The following is a 15,656-nucleotide window of genomic DNA, read 5'->3' on the forward strand; positions in this document are numbered from 1 at the left end:
AGTACACCGCCACTCTCTTCAGACACACCAGAAGAGGGCATTGGACCCCATTACAAATGGTTGTGAGCCACTAGGTGATTGCTGGGAATTGAACTCAGAACCTCTGGAAGAGCAGCCAGTGCTCTTAACCACTAAGCCATCTCTCCAGACCCCTCATATTTTTATCATTGTTTATTGTTTGTTTCTTTGTTTGTTTTAGCTATACTGGAGACAGAGTCTAGGACCATGTATATGCTAAAAGAGCATTCTAGCACTGAGCCACACCCTAGCCCCTTACTGGTGGATCCCAAGCGAGCACCATGCCACTGACCCACCCTGAGCTCCTCTGGCTTCTCTTCTCCCAGTCTCTGCCCCTCTCTCTCTTTTGCCTCCCCCGACCATCAGTCATACCCACTCCCTGCTCCCCTGAGCCCCTCACTTGAGTGTCTCCCCTGACATCTGCAAGTTGTAATTCCGCTCAGGCTCTGGCAAGCTGTGAAAATCCACAAGACATGGGTGCAGCCTCTTGTTGTCATCCCGAACCTAGAGAAATGCTAGAGTCAGTGTCTGGGCTCACCTTCAGACATGTTACTCATACATGGTGACCCATTGATCTCCCACTTAGTCTAGCATTTGCAGCCCAAACACTCCTTGGTTCCCTGAAGACCCCAGATATTGGTCCTCCCTATCATTCCTGCTCCTCCCTCCAGGGTGCACGCTCACCGGACCATAGGTCCATCCCTGCTCAATGCGAGTCAGTGCCCAGAGTTCATGAATGTTCTCTGCCAGCTTCTCCCGAATTCGCTCCAGGTGGGGGGGCAAGACGATCTGAGGGTACAGGGATGCTTGTGAGACCTCTGAGATCTGACTGCGCCTCCACTGTGACCTTTTCCCAATAATGAACAAGTCTTGGCCAACCTCCCCTCCTAGCAGTGATCCTCCCAGCCCTGTTCCCACCCCTTCCCTTAACTAGAAAGACAACGTCCAGAGGAGCAAGGACCCAGCATAATAAAAACTAAGGAGCACCTAGGGACAGACAGACCTATGTGCCCCTGTGGACTGGGAACCTCTTAAAGACAGTTTAGGCTGCTTTTCATTGATCTTCCAGCCCCACCCAACCAGAGCTAGAGTCAGATCCAGAAAACCATTCAGAAAAAAAACTGACTGAACCAGCAGTTGAATTATGTCCTTCATTGCTTTATAAAGAGGGTGATAAGCATTGGACTAAGAGTTCTACACACACTGATGAGACTGGAACCCAGAGCCTCATACAACATCAGGCACTTGCCATGCACTGCTGAGCCACGCCCCCAGTTCCTCACTGGGAGATTCTAGTCAGGTGCTCTACCACCGAGCCACGCCCCCAGCCCCATCCTGAGGGATTCTAGGTAGAGGCTCTACCACTGAGCCCCGCCCCCAGCCCCTCACTGGGGGATTCTAGGCAGAGGCTCTACCACTATACCATATCTGCAGCCTCTAAGTTCCTTGTTTGAGGCCCTGCACTGACTTCCCTTCTCTGATGTAGAAGTATAAGCTTCAATAAACCCTTTCTTCCCCAAGTTCCTTTCAGTCAGTGTTTTTTTCATAGCGATAGAAGCCAAGACTGCTTAAAAATAAATAATCATATAAATAAATGTTTAGAAGAAAGAAAACCCGTGCAGAGCAGGCGGTACCTGGATGGTGTCCACAGGGCAGGGCACAAAGTCCAGATGTGAGAGGCAGCGACTGGGGCCCACCAGGTGGGGCCCCCGAGGCCCTTCCCTGCGATACTCTTTGATTGGTTGGAGATGGAGCCGCTCCCGAGGAAGCACAGCTTCATGGCATGGGGCATAGCCAGGTGGGGGCAGGAACTTAAATTCACCGTGGCGCCCGCCAAGGAGGAAGCGCACTCTGCAGGAGGAGGTGGGGATGAAGGAGAAAGCTTGCCGTTAGTGGGAGACAAGGAGGCATATGAGCAACTCTGCAGTCAGTGCGACGCGCTAGGGCTTTGGTTCTCAATCTGTGGGTCATAACAGCCTTTGGGGTTGCATGACAGAAACACAGATATTTAAATTACAATTCAGAGGGGGCTGGAGAGATGGCTCAGCGGTTAAGAGCACTGACTGCTCTCCCAGAGGTCCTGAGTTCAAATCCCAGCAACCACCTGGTGGCTCACAACCATCTGTAATGAGATCTGACGCCCTCTTCTGGTGTGTCTGAAGACAGCTACAGTGTACTTAGATATAATAAATGAATAAATCTTTAAAAAAATAAATTACAATTCAGAATAGTAGCAAAATTACAGTTGTGAAATAGCAAGAAAAATAATTTTGTGGCCGGAGCTCATCACAACATGAGGAGCTGTATTAAAGGGTTGGGGCGGGCTGGAGAGATGGCTCAGCGGTTAAGAGCACCCGACTGCTCTTCCAGAGGTCATGAGTTCAATTCCCAGCAACCACATGGTGGCTCACAACCATCTGTAAAGAGATCTGATGCCCTCTTCTGGTGTGTCTGAAGACAGCGACAATGTACTTAGATATAATAAATGAATAAATCTTTAAAAAAATAAATTACAATTCAGAATAGTAGCAAAATTACAGTTGTGAAATAGCAAGAAAAATAATTTTGTGGCCGGAGCTCATCACAACATGAGGAGCTGTATTAAAGGGTTGGGGCGTTAGGAAGGTTTTGAGGATCCCAAGCAGTCTTGGATCTGTCTCCCTAGTATCACAAAAGTCATTTAGGAGTCACTTGAATTCTACGATCATTACAAAATAAACAAGATGTCCATCGAACAGGAATTCATAGAGTTGGGAGTGCTCGGGAAGGACTGGTTTGGAGTCTGCGGGTGACAGGGAGTCACTGGCAGGTCTGAGCTCATTAGACTATCACGGGGATTCTGAGGCCACAAGGTGTCAAACAGGATCTTAGATCACTATCAAATGCTAAAGTCATTGGAAGAGTCTGGGGTCACTGAACGTCATTGGAAGGCTCTTAGGCCATTAAGACATCTCCGTGAAAGTCTGGCGTCATTATAAAGTCGTTGTGGAATTCTAGGGTTGGTTGGAGGTCCCTGGACAGACATAGGAGTCGGAGATCACTAGGCTCATGCACTGACATCACACGGCCCTTCGTGTGACCACAACTGGCCACCAACCAGTTGTAAAGCAGGCTCCTCTGTCCCTGCCTTCTAGGAGGATGACTTCTGACTGGGGAAGCTGAGTAGAGTCAGTTCCCAGACCTGGGATGGACAGTGGGACAGGGATGGATCCTCACTTGATACCAGCGGAGAAGCTCACGACGGGGAAAAAGAGCCCATCGAGGTTGAAGGATTCAAAGACACCCTGCACGGGGCAGCCATTGATACGAAAGGAGATGGATGGTACGCTGAGGTCCAGGCAGCAGCTGACCACATCCTCCGGGCCCAAGAGGTGTTGTCCGGGAGAAGTCACTGGGCGTGCCACATGCCCTACAAGTCACCAGAAAAGGGTCAAGGGTCAAAGGTCCCACAAAAGGAATGGTATTGCCACAAGTGGTGGCAATTAAGGCATCCCGTAGGGGCCCAATGTTAGAATATGTACAAGCAAAGGTTCCCATGGATTGTCCTAAAACTCGGGTTCCTGGGAGATATATGATAAGATAATGATCTTCATAGAGTTTGAATTCTGAGAACTCTGTAGTCATAAATAAAAGGTCAGAGGTGTGCAGTCTTCTGGGATCACCCTTGTAGGGTATGAGGAAACAGGTGAGGTTTGGGATTCTGAAAGTTCTACAGTTAGGGTCAAATCAGAGGTGAGGGGTCAACAGTTTGCCTCTTCTGGGAGTCAGGATTCTTAAACCCCAAGGTGTGCCATCAGAATCTTGGGGACTCTGGGGTCAATGGCCAGGGGAGAGAATCCCCTGGAAGGGTATAGATACCTGTCCAGAGGTGCAGCCCATCAAAGCCGTAAGAATAGAGGTCATCGCCGACCCCGTTGCCGCCCCAGCCCTCGCCACCTCCAGGGTAGGGACTGTAGCCCTCGCTGAGGGCCCAGCCCACCCGCAGGTGGGTGGCCTGAGCTGTCAGAAACGGAGCCACCTCGTCCACCATCACCTCGAAGTACCACTTGCCATACTGCGTGGAGCCCTCTGCTCGGCCCACAAAGATGTTGGGACGGATGCTGCAGGAGAAACAGGACAGGAGAGATGGAGAGGAGAACCAGAAAGGGGAAGGAAGGAGAGAGACTGATGCAGACATCAAAAGAGAAAGAGAGAGGGACTGAGAGATGGCCCGGAGGGTAAGAACGCTGGCTGCTCTTGCAGAAGACCTGGGTTCGATTCCCAGTACTCATCTGGAGGCTCACAACCAACTGTAACTCCAGTTTCTTTTTTTTTTTTTCCTTTTCTTTTTTTCGGAGCTGGGGACCGAACCCAGGGCCTTGCCTACCACTGAGCTAAATCCCCAACCCAGTAACTCCAGTTTCAGAGAATCTGGTCCCTTATCCCCTGTGGGCATCAGGCTCGCAAGTGATACACAGATACAGACACACACATGCACACATACATAAAACAATCGTTTGAAGAGATAAAGAGAGAGGATGAGAGATAACCACGGAGAAGGAACTGGAAGAGAGAAGAACAGAAACAGGCAAAGAGAAAGAGGGGACACAGGAAAGAAAGAGACAGGGGCAAAACCAAGACCCAGAGAGAAGAAAGAATAAAAGACCAAGCAGGAGCCAGGGACCAATGGGCTCTCCTGGACAGGGAGATGGGTTGGGATCTCTGGGTCAGGGAGAGGCTTGAGAGGCTCTGACCCTGAGGTCATTTTGGGATCTGGGTTGAGGTTAAGAGCCACACCTGGTGACGTAGTTGATAAGGTTTGTCTGCAGCAGAAGTTCACGGCCCGGGAGCAAGTTCTCAGTAATGAGATCCTGGTTGGAGCGCACAGCTACACCATTGCACACACAGAGTGAGCATAGCACATCCAGGACCTGTAAGTCAAGTTAGAGGTCAAGGGGAGTGAAATTAGCCAGGCGTGGCTGCACATGCCTTTAATCCCAGCACATTTGAGGCAGAGGCAGGTGGATATGGAAACTGGGGATGGGTCAGGGATGCTAGGCCAACCTTGTGATTCCTCCCATGCTTGTCTAAGAGGGAGATGATAGACTTGATGTGGTTCTCCTGGATGATGTTTAGCACCTCAGGACTCTCAATCAGAACACAGTACAACACCTCCAGGATGCCTGCCGGGTGCCCATAGAAGAGGTAAGGTGGGGTGACCTTTTCTCCCCAACCTTCCCATCCCCCTATCCTGAGTTCTCCTACCAGATGAGGCCTCCAGACGATCCAGTTTGCTGACCAGCCAATCCAAGTTTGTGGAAAAGAGGGCACAGTTGGTGCGATTGCCACGGATCAGAGAAGCTGTAGGGAACATGAGGGTCAGATCTATTAGGATAGGGCATCTGGGTGCCTTTAGGGGAGTCAGCTCTGGGTCCCCTTACCTAGAAGTTCATAGAGCAGGTTCACAATCTCTTTCCAGGATTCAGCTGCCTCCTCCCCTGCAAATTCAGCAAAATGGGCTGCGGTGGTGTAGACATTGAGGCGATCAATGCAATTCAGGACCAGGGAGAGCATCCCCTGTGGTGAAGAAATGATGGTTTTATAGCCAGAGTCCCAGACCCAGTCTTTGCTAGATCTCCTAAGTTATAGTCCTGAAATAAGTAATGATTGTGTCCCCAGAGGTAACCAAGCTTCTTTAGCTCCATGTCTACAGGCTTATTGCCTTCCCCTCCTTGACTCATCAAACCTGTTCATGTGCTCTTTGGCTCAGTCTGCAATATAATGTGCCCTTATTAACATTAGGCTGAATTTGTGCCTCTGTGATCTACCCTTTTCTCTCGATTTTACTTGTTTCCAGGCACCCCACTCCTGGTCACAATTGGAACAGTTCTCTTTCAACACTTGAGAATAAATAAGAGATTTTTTTTCACTCTCTCCCCTCTGATATTTTAATGTTTTTTTCTTCTTTTACTGATGAGAATATATATATATATATATGTATATATATATATATATATATACTCATATCACTATGTAACCTTGGCTATAGACCAAAACTGGTTTTAAATTCATAGAGATCTATGTAACCTCTGCCTCCAGAATTCTTATGTTAAATACGTGTACCAACATGCCCAACTATTTATATATATATATATATATATATGTGAGATATATATATATATATATCACAAATGGTTTGCCTGCATGTGTGTAAATGAGCCAATTTTATGCTGTATTAGTCAAAGGAGGAAGTCAGATCCCCTAGAACTGGTGTTGTAGATAGTTGTAATCTGCTCTGTAGGTGCATGGGACTGAAACCGAGTCCTCTGAGAGAGCAGTATATGTTAACAGCTGAGCCATTGCTCCAGCCCCTACTCGGAATATTTTATGCATGTGTGTGTATGCAGACGGGCACACACATATATGCACCTATAGGAGGCCAAAGAACTTCTACCTCCTTTGAGACAGAGTTCCTCATTGGCCTGGTGTCTACCAATCAGGCTACACTCGCTGGCCATCAAGCCTGTCTCTGCCTCCCCCACTGCTGGAACTTCAAGTGTTTACCAGCATGCCTGACATTTTTACATGATGGGTTCTGAGAATCTAGCTCAGTTTCTTGTGCACTTTGACTGAGCTCTCTCTCCAGCCCTTCTATTGTGTGAATCCTAACAGTCACAATGTGTGTAAAACACACACAATTAATTCTTCACAGTAACATTCTGTAGAGTCACATGAACAACAAATTATCAACTATTGAACCATTTATTACTCACAGAAAAAATACAGGGGATTCCTGCGAATGTCTGGATAAATGTGGTTTTGTTTGTTTATTTGAAAGAAAGCCTCACTTTCTTTCACAGTCTAGGCTGTCTTGAAATTGGTAACACTCCACATGTCCCAATTCCCAAGAGCTTGTATTATAGGTGTAAGCCTCCATTCCTGACTATAATTTTTTTTTTCCGGAGCTGAGGACCGAACCCAGGGCCTTGTGCTTGCTAGGCAAGCGCTCTACCACTGAGCTAAATCCCCAACCCCGACTATAATTTTTTTAAACAGGATATTGTTGTGTAAACCAGGCTAGACTTAGTACTTACTACATAGGGCAGGCTGGATTTGAACTTGTGGAAATCCTTCTACCTCTGCCTCCCAAATTCTGATGTTTATTTTTAGGGACTAAAGAGTCTGAAGAGGTGACTCAGCAGTTAAGAAAGCACTGGCTGCTCTTCCAGAGGACCCTGGTTCTATTCCCAGCACCCACATGGCAGCTTACAACTGTCTGTAATTCCAATTCCAGGGCTTATGACCCCTCATACAGACATATGTACGGGCACAAAACAGATGGGCCTAGGCTAGCCCAGAAAGTAAAAATAATTTATTTTATTTTAAAAAGATGGTATCATGGCTGATAGCTCCGTTGAGGTAAATATTGGTTTAGTATACATGAAGTACCATGTTTGTTCCCCAGCACCCATAAAGTGAACATGAGCATAGCTTGTAATTCCTAGGAGGTGAGAGCACAAGAACAGCCAAGGGCAAGAGGGAGAGGGGGGAGAGGGTGGGAGAGGAGGTGGGGACAGGGGAGGGGAAGGGAGAGGGAAAGGAAGTATATTTGCTATGTGACCCAGGCTAGCTCCAAACTCCTGGACTCAAATGACCTTACTTTCTCTTCCCAATTAGCTGGAACTATAAGCAGCTCTGGACACAATATTTCATCAATGAGTTGGTGTATAACCTTGCTTTATTCATATTTCTATATATAGAGACTTACTCATAATACAATGTATTATTAAAGAATATTAAAATTTACAATTAATGGCATTATATTAATGCCTGAATGAAACATATTTACATGTATTTCCTTCCTGCACTTAAGAATTTCAGAGGGAGTTACACAGAGAGGTAGAACAACGGGTGGTGGCCCACGCCTTTAATCCCAGCTCTTGGGAGGTAGAGGCAGGCGAATCTCTGAGTTCGAGACCAGTCTGGTCTACAGAGTAAGTTCCAGAACACCCAGGGCTACAAAGATAAACGTTGTCATGAAAAACAAAACAAGGACCTGGAGAGATGGCTCATTAGTTAAGAGCACTGACTGCTCTTCCAGAGGCCCTGAGTTCAATTCCCAGCAACCACATGGTGGCTCACAACCATATGTATTGGGATCTGATGCCCTCTTCTGTGTGCCTGAAGACAGTGACAGTGTACTCACATACATGAAATAAATAAATAAAAATTAAAAAGAAAAAAGAAAACAAGCAAAGAAGTAGCAGGAAAAACAGACAGACAGACAAACTGGGCCTCACAGAAATTTCAAAAAAAAAAAAAAATAAGCATCAAACCGGGAGTAGTAGTTACACATGCCTTTAACCCCAGTGTTTTACTTCCAGGTCAGCCTGGTCTACAAAGTGAGTTCCAGGACAGCCAGGACTACATAGAGAAACCCTGTATCACAAAGACAACCAACCAAAACAAACAAAAGAATTCCAGATGAGACCTGAAAGTCATTCATAGTTTTACGTTTTGAGACAATGTGTATGTTATGTATCCATTCATGCACAGGTGTGCATTCTTGTGCCTATAGAGACCAAAGGTCAACTTCTGGGCACCGTCTTTGTGATTTGGCATCTTAATTTTATGTTTTGTCTCAAGTGTAACCCTGGCTGGCTATGATTACCAGGTTCAGCCTTGAACTTACAAAGATCTTCCTGCTCTCGACTTCCAAGTACTAGGTTCGAAGATGTGTTTCAAGTTCTGCCATCTTGTTTTCAAAGCTTTACGTTACTATTTTTTTTCTTTTTTTTCGGAGCTGGGGACCGAACCCAGGGCCTTGCGCTTGCTAGGCAGGCGTTCTACCACTGAGCTAAATTCCCAACCCCTACTATTTTTAAATATATGTATGTGTGAGGGTTTGTGTGTGTGGGCTTGGGTTCCGGTGGAAGCCAGAGGCATCTCCAGAGCTGGAGTTTAGGTGTTTGTGAGATGTGGGGACTGGAGACTGAACTTGAGTCCTCCAACATAGCAGTGCATGTTCTTAACCACAGAGCCATTGCTCCAGGTCCCACCTTATTTTTGTGAGGCAGGGTCTCTTCCCGAACCCACCTATCTGTACTGTAGCTAAGCGCCCTGCGTATACTGTACTAATTCCACCCTGTTGGAAGTTTTGTTATTGTTACTATGATCCTTCTTCCTCATCAGGAGAGGAGGGGCCAGGCTATGCCTTGGTATAGAAACATACCCCACCACTGACAGGGCAGCAGAGTCCCGGACTTCAGGACAGACCACTTGTTACACTCCTCTCGGGTCCTCCTAATCTGGCAGAGCTGAGCACCACGAACCTCTTCCCTTGTTCTCCTAAGAGATGACTAATACCTCACCCCAATTGAGGTCCTCCCTATAATTTCCTTCCAGATGTACCAAGATCAGCCTCTGTTGCTGTATCCTTAATTCCCACTCTGGTTCTGCCTCTTACTCAGAAAGGCCAGATTCCACAGACTCCAACCCAGAAGCCCTATCATTAGAGACCTCTGACTCAATGCTTCGCCGCACGTTAACACGGCCCCACCCTATGTCGCCCTTATTCCCGCCCACCCTGAAGGCACCGCCCACCAGCTCCCCCGCCCCCTCCTTGAGGCGTGGTCCTTCACTTTCTATAAGCCCTGCCCTCTCTCGCGCTCCTCCCCTGACTCCGCCCCTCCAAGCCCCTCCCTTCATGCCGCAGCTTCACCTCCTCCTGGAAGAGGCTTTGTCGGTTGCGCAGGCTGCGGAGCTTGGTCTGCTTCTCCTCGTGCTGCAGCTCCTCCGAAGGCGGCTCGAAATAGCCGATGAGGTCTTGTAGGCTCAGGATGACGCCCTCGATGGGCAGTGCTGACCCAGCCGGTGGCCCCGAACCCCGTGGCTTCCCGCTGAAGCTATCGAGACCCCTGTGGGGACCACAGTGCTCAGGAGAGGGTGGGAACCACCACGGTGCTGGACTCACACAGAGTTCCCATAGGCAAGCGGGGAGGGAGGAGAGGACAGGGAAATAGAAAGGCCTTGACCCCTGTGCGTAGCAGGCACAAGGAATCATGGAAGCAATCAGGACTGGAGAGGGCCACTCAAGGGTTTAGGTGCTTGTGTGAAAGGCGAATGTGAGGTCGAAGGTCATGCGTTTCTAAAGTAGGGAGGTCAAAGGCTGTGGATGTCAGAGGTTTCTGAAGAGGGCGCACATGCGTGGTTAAGAGAGAGTGTGCGGGCTTACTTTATGAACTGGTTGTACAGGCCCGCAGTGCTGTATATCATCCGGGCAGCCTGGGACTCCTCCTGCTGGCATCGCGTCAGTGATAGCGCATCATCCATGTGGCCTTCCTGGTGCAGCATGGCCTGCCGTGCAGACACAGAGGGGTCAGGAAAGGTTGCCACCTACTCTATAGGGTTATGGGGATGGGACCTAGGGCTTTATGCATGCTACACAAGTCCCACACTGAACTACAGTCCCGGTGCTTTTTCTTTGGGGTCCTTTGAAATAGGGTTTCACTATGTAGTCGAGGCTGACTTTGAACTCAGTCCTCCCTCGGCTTCTTGGATGCTAGAGTTATTATTGGCATGACCCAGCAGACTTTGCCAATAATTTCCAAGTATTATTTTTCAGCCCGTTATTATTTGGAAGATTCCTGTGGGGAGTGGATGTGGGTGTGTACAGCGAAGACAATCCGAAGAAGCCAGGCCCCTCCACCTACCATATAGGTTCTTGGGATCAAAATCAAAGCCTCGGGCTTGGCGGCAAGCTCCTCTCCCCACTGAGCCGTTTTATGACTCTCTAGTTTTCCATTGCGCTCTCTCTCTCGCTCTCTCTCTCTCTCTCTCTCTCTCTCTCCAAACACACACACACACACACACACACACACACACACACACACACATGAACACATACACACCCCTCTTTTTTCCCCTGTCCTCCCTAGTCTCATACACTGGATAATGAACAGCACAGCCCATCCTCCCTACCCCTGGTCACACACCCCACCTCTACCTGGAACTTACCTTCTTCTTGAGTACCCCAAGCCTCAGGGCCTTGGGGTCTGGGGCCGCATAGGTGAGCCACAGACCTGAGGCCACATGCTGCACAAAGCAGAGTGACTCTCCATACTTGATCTCAGGGGGCCCCATGCCCTCCACATCTCTCTTGGGGGCCACATCCAGCTTCTCCTACAGGGACAAGGAACAGAGGTCAGCCTTCTCCGCCTGGTGTTGTGGGAGACCCCAAGCAAGATCTTAGCCTTGGCTAGGAGACTAGAGGGGAGCCAGGGCTGCAGGTGAGCAAGGGGACTCCTCCCTACACACACACACACACACACACACACACACACACACACACACATGCATACACATGCACACGCACACACTGACCTTGGAGATGCGGAAGCAAAAGGAAGTGGCCTTGGTGTGGGCCTTGCTGGCATCAACCACCACAAGGCCTTGGTCCTCAGTGAGCGCAAGGTACCTCCCTGTGGTCACATGCCTGATTCTTAGTGGCTGGCCCCAGCGGAGATGGCTTCCACTCCAGCTATGGACGGTGAAAGTGAGGAGACTCAGGGGACCTCTCCCTAGTAGCCATTAACATCATAGTCTTGGCTTGAAACTCCTCAACCGTCTTTCTTCTAGGGTTCCCTAGATCTTTCTTGGGACCCCTAAACCTTTCTTAGAGCCCCCTTCTCCCTGCCTGCCCAGCAGCTCCAGTCCTCTTGCTGGTCCTTGAACATTCTGCACGGCTCCCCAGCTGTCTCCAGGGCCACAGCTCGGCAGGAACCTCCCACCTTCCCCCAAGGGCTTTTCCTCTAGGGCTCCAGGATCCCCAAGCACCTACATCTCCCTCAGGCCCCCTAGGCTGCAACCCAAACCTTCCAGTATCTTCTCCATATCTCCTTCAAGACCCTTCCTCCTCTCCCAGGCTGCAGAGTAGTCCCCAACCTGTCCCCAACCCTCCCCACCGCACCTGATTCTCAGTGGCTCCAGCCTCCACAGGGAGCGGGCATGGGTGCACACAGGCCCTCCCTCGTAGTAGACAAGTCTGGGGATATGGGAGAGAACAAGGTGAAGAGTGGACACTCCCTAAGTCTGTCCAGAGGGTCTGAGATATACACTAACAGCCCATGTATGGAAGGCTTGGTCCCCAACCTGTAGCACTATTGGGGAGTGGTAGAACCTTTAGGAGGGAGCCTACTGGAAAGAGGTTATGTCACTGGAATATTAGAACCTCAAAAGTCATAAGGAAGAAACAGCCTCTGCCACATACTGTTACCATGTCCTGTGCCACCCACCTAAAGTAAAAGGGGCCCAGCAGTCATGGACTGAAACCATGAGCCAAAATAACCTTTTCTTTTACTAAGTCGACTTCCTTGGGCATTTTGTCACAGTAACAGAAAGCTAAAAAGCACAAAGGCCCAACCAATCGTTTCTCCCCACCCCTACCCCGGACCCACCCCCCCCAACCCCCATCTCCTTGTCCCAAGCCCAGACCTGCGTTGGTCATCACTGTCAGAAGGGGAAATGGTCAGACATTCATCCATATGTCCATGAAAGAGGCGGAGGACATGTCCTCCAGTCACAAAGCCTGAGAAACATCAAGGAGAGGTGGTTGCTGTGAGGCAAGAACCCCAGAAAGACCCAGATGTCTGTCAGTTTGGAGTCCGGGGGTCTTATATCTCCCCTGGAAGATTATGGCAGGTCTAGGGAGTGTCATCCTGCCATTGACGGCCTGTGATCTAGGCTATGTTTAAGGACTGGAAATTGATGATGTGAGATTTGGGATCTGAGGTCGGAGTCCACCCTGGTGGGATCTGGATATGCCAGAATAAGGTCAGGGGACCTGGGGTCTGTGATGTAGGGTTCTCTGGACCTTTGAGATTGGGATCAGATCACCCATTCAGTCAGAGGGTTGGGGCTAGTGCTCCCTGCTGTCGGGGTCTGTGTTCTGAGACTGAGTTTGCTCCCAGTGCAATGATTGGCTCTGAGACTGGAGTTGGCAGTAAGAACGGCAATACCGAATGTCGGTTTGGGGACTCTTAGACTAGCATATAAGGTGAAGGTTCTGGGTTGTGGTCTGAGTTTGAGACTCTGAGCTCAGGAGTATGAGTCTGGAAAGACCTGAGCTTTGCGGTTAAGTGGTAAGGGGACTGGAGAGGCGGCCCAGCAATCGAGAGCACTTGCCACCATTGCAGAGGCGCTGTTCCTAGCACCTCAGCGGCTCAACACCGTCTGTCTACAACTCTAGGTCCGGGTGAGCCAATATGACCTTCTGGCCTCTGCAGGCACCAGGCACACACATGGTGCACAAACATACATGCAGCCAAAACAGCCATATGCATAAAATAAATATGCATTATATATTTTATTATATATTACACATATTTTATAATTAATATTATAAATTATATATTATGTAACATATTGTATATAAAATATGTAACATACAACCTATTGTATAGAATATATAATGTGATGTATTATAAATCAGTTGATTAAATATTATATATAATATTGTATTATATATTATAATATATAATATATATTAGAGTCTTTTAGAAACTGGTGGGTTTGAGTTTCAAGGCTTGGGTATCAGTGGCTTAATTCTCAGTTTGGTTCTGGTTTAGGACCCTGAGGTTGGAGTCAAAACGCAGGGTCATTTTCTGGAGTTTTACTATAGAATCTATGACTGGGATTTTTGGTGGGTGCTTTTGTTTTTTTTGTTTTTCTTTGGTTTGGGGGATTTTTACATGTGTGATTTTTGTGAGGCCTTTCCTTTGTTTAGTTGGGGCTTTCTGTTGTCATATGTGTACATGTTTGTATGTGCATATGTGTGCATTCTGAATGCAGGTGCTCATGCACATGTGTGCACATGCATGTGGAGGCCAGAGGTCAGCACTGGGTGTGCTCCGTGGCCACTCTTCACTTTACTTTGGGAAGCACTGAACCTGGTGGGGAGCAGGTTTCTCACTGAGCTTGGCGCTCACTGACTCAGCTCTACTAGATGTCCAGGGAGCCCCAGGGATCCTCCTGTCTTGCCCCAAATACTGGGATTACCATAGGTTTGTGACACTGCACCTGGCTTTTGATTTGTTTTGGTTTTCTTGAGACAGAATTTCTCTGTGTAACAGGCCTGGCTGGGACTCTTCCTTTTTTTTCTCTCTCTCTCTCTCTTTTCAGAGCTGGGGACCGAACCCAGGGCCTTGCGCTTGCTAGGCAAGCGCTCTACCACTAAGCTAAATCCCCAACCCTGGGACTCTTTTTGTAGATCAGGCTGGCCTGGAACTCAGAGATCAGGCTGCCTCTGCTTTCCAAGCGATGGGATTAAAGGCGTGCACCACCACCACTAGGCTTAAACCTGGCTTTTTAAAAACATAGGTGCTGAGGACTGTACTCCTTTCCCCACAGTTCCACAGCAAGAACTGTTCTCAACTGAGCTATCTCCCCAATGTCTGTGGCTCTGGTGTGTGTGCGTGCGTGCGTGCGTGCGTGTGTCTGTCTGTACATGTATATGTGTGTTTGTGTGTGTGTGTGTGAGTATGTATGAGTGTCTGTATGTGTGTGTGTTTGTATGTGTGTGTATGTATATATGTGTTTGTATGTGTGTATGTATATATGTGTTTGTATGTGTGTGTATGTATATATATGTGTGTCTGTATGTGTGCATGTGTGTGTATGGGTGTCTGTGTATCTCTGTATGTATGTGTGTGTTTGTATGTGTGTATATGTATATGTGTGTTTGTATGTGTGTGTATGTATGTGTGTTTGTATGTGTGTGTATGTATATGCATGTTTGTGTGTGTGTCTATGTGTATGAGTGTCTGTGTGTATCTCTGTATGTATGTGTGTGTGTATGTCTGTGTATATGGGTGTCTGCCTGTGTCACTGTATGTGTCTGTGTGGGGGTGATGGAGTGTTTTGCCTGCATGAATAGCTTGCACGACTCGTGGGCCTAGTGACCACAGAGTCCAGAAGATGGTGTTGGATCCCTTGGAACTGAAGTTACAGAAGGTTGCGAGCTGCCATGGGAGCTGGGAATCAGATCTGGGTCGCCTGGGAAGAGCAGCTGCCTGTGCTCTGGACTGCAAAGCCATCTTTCCAGCCTTGTTTTCTGGGTTCCGGTTGGTTAGTTATTTGGGGGGTTTGGTTTGTTTTGTGTTTTTTATGAGTTCTGGGAGTTTGAGTTTGTTTTTGGAGTGTTAATGTTAAAATTAGAGAGTCTGGAGCCAGGCAGGTGATGAGCGGGTAATAGCACCTGACACCAAGTCTGGCAACCTAAGCGTAATACTCAGTCTACACCACAAAAGGAAGAACTGACCCCAGGAAGTTACCCTCTGCCCTTTACACATGCGCACATTTCCCTCCACACACACGAATTTTAATTAAACAGTTTTGAGAGTCTGGTAGGATAAGGTCTGAGGTCTGAGCTGGGTCACCCCTAGGAGCTGGAATTGTGTCTATACATGATCAAATCTCAGCCCCTGGGCAGGCATTCTTGGTGAGGTTGCCACAAATGCAGAGGCAAGAGGTGATGACATGTTAGCCTGGAGTCTTCTCCACACAGACGGGGTTGGGGGAAGGAGAGCGGATGGGGATTTCCCAGTTCGTACGGAGACATATGGGGGTTCCAACCAAACCCAGACCTCGAGGACTGAACTTGG

General features: G+C 48.4%; 2 protein-coding genes across 5 annotated transcripts in view; one reads left to right on the forward strand and one right to left on the reverse strand.

Annotated features, from left to right (window-relative positions):
* Positions 1–15,656, forward strand: part of LOC103689966 (MARCKS-related protein-like) — a 980,777-nt gene that overhangs the window by 456,032 nt on the left and 509,089 nt on the right. The gene's annotated exons all lie outside the window — the stretch shown is intronic.
* The window catches only part of Ryr1 (ryanodine receptor 1), a 131,228-nt gene that overhangs the window by 103,817 nt on the left and 11,755 nt on the right, over positions 1–15,656 (reverse strand). For all 4 annotated transcript variants that reach the window (NM_001419537.1, XM_039100854.2, XM_039100852.2 and 1 more), the window contains exons 8-22: positions 12,490–12,583; positions 11,966–12,040; positions 11,380–11,536; positions 11,014–11,178; positions 10,232–10,353; positions 9,719–9,914; positions 5,439–5,574; positions 5,263–5,358; positions 5,062–5,180; positions 4,795–4,928; positions 3,877–4,118; positions 3,235–3,427; positions 1,653–1,869; positions 703–807; positions 419–522 (exon numbers count right to left, since the gene is read on the reverse strand). In NM_001419537.1, the coding sequence (NP_001406466.1) occupies positions 419–522; positions 703–807; positions 1,653–1,869; positions 3,235–3,427; positions 3,877–4,118; positions 4,795–4,928; positions 5,062–5,180; positions 5,263–5,358; positions 5,439–5,574; positions 9,719–9,914; positions 10,232–10,353; positions 11,014–11,178; positions 11,380–11,536; positions 11,966–12,040; positions 12,490–12,583 (2,155 nt within the window). The remainder of the gene's footprint in view (positions 1–418; positions 523–702; positions 808–1,652; positions 1,870–3,234; positions 3,428–3,876; positions 4,119–4,794; positions 4,929–5,061; positions 5,181–5,262; positions 5,359–5,438; positions 5,575–9,718; positions 9,915–10,231; positions 10,354–11,013; positions 11,179–11,379; positions 11,537–11,965; positions 12,041–12,489; positions 12,584–15,656) is intronic.

Source organism: Rattus norvegicus, chromosome 1 (assembly GCF_036323735.1).
Source record: "Rattus norvegicus strain BN/NHsdMcwi chromosome 1, GRCr8, whole genome shotgun sequence".
NCBI lineage: Eukaryota > Metazoa > Chordata > Mammalia > Rodentia > Muridae > Rattus > Rattus norvegicus.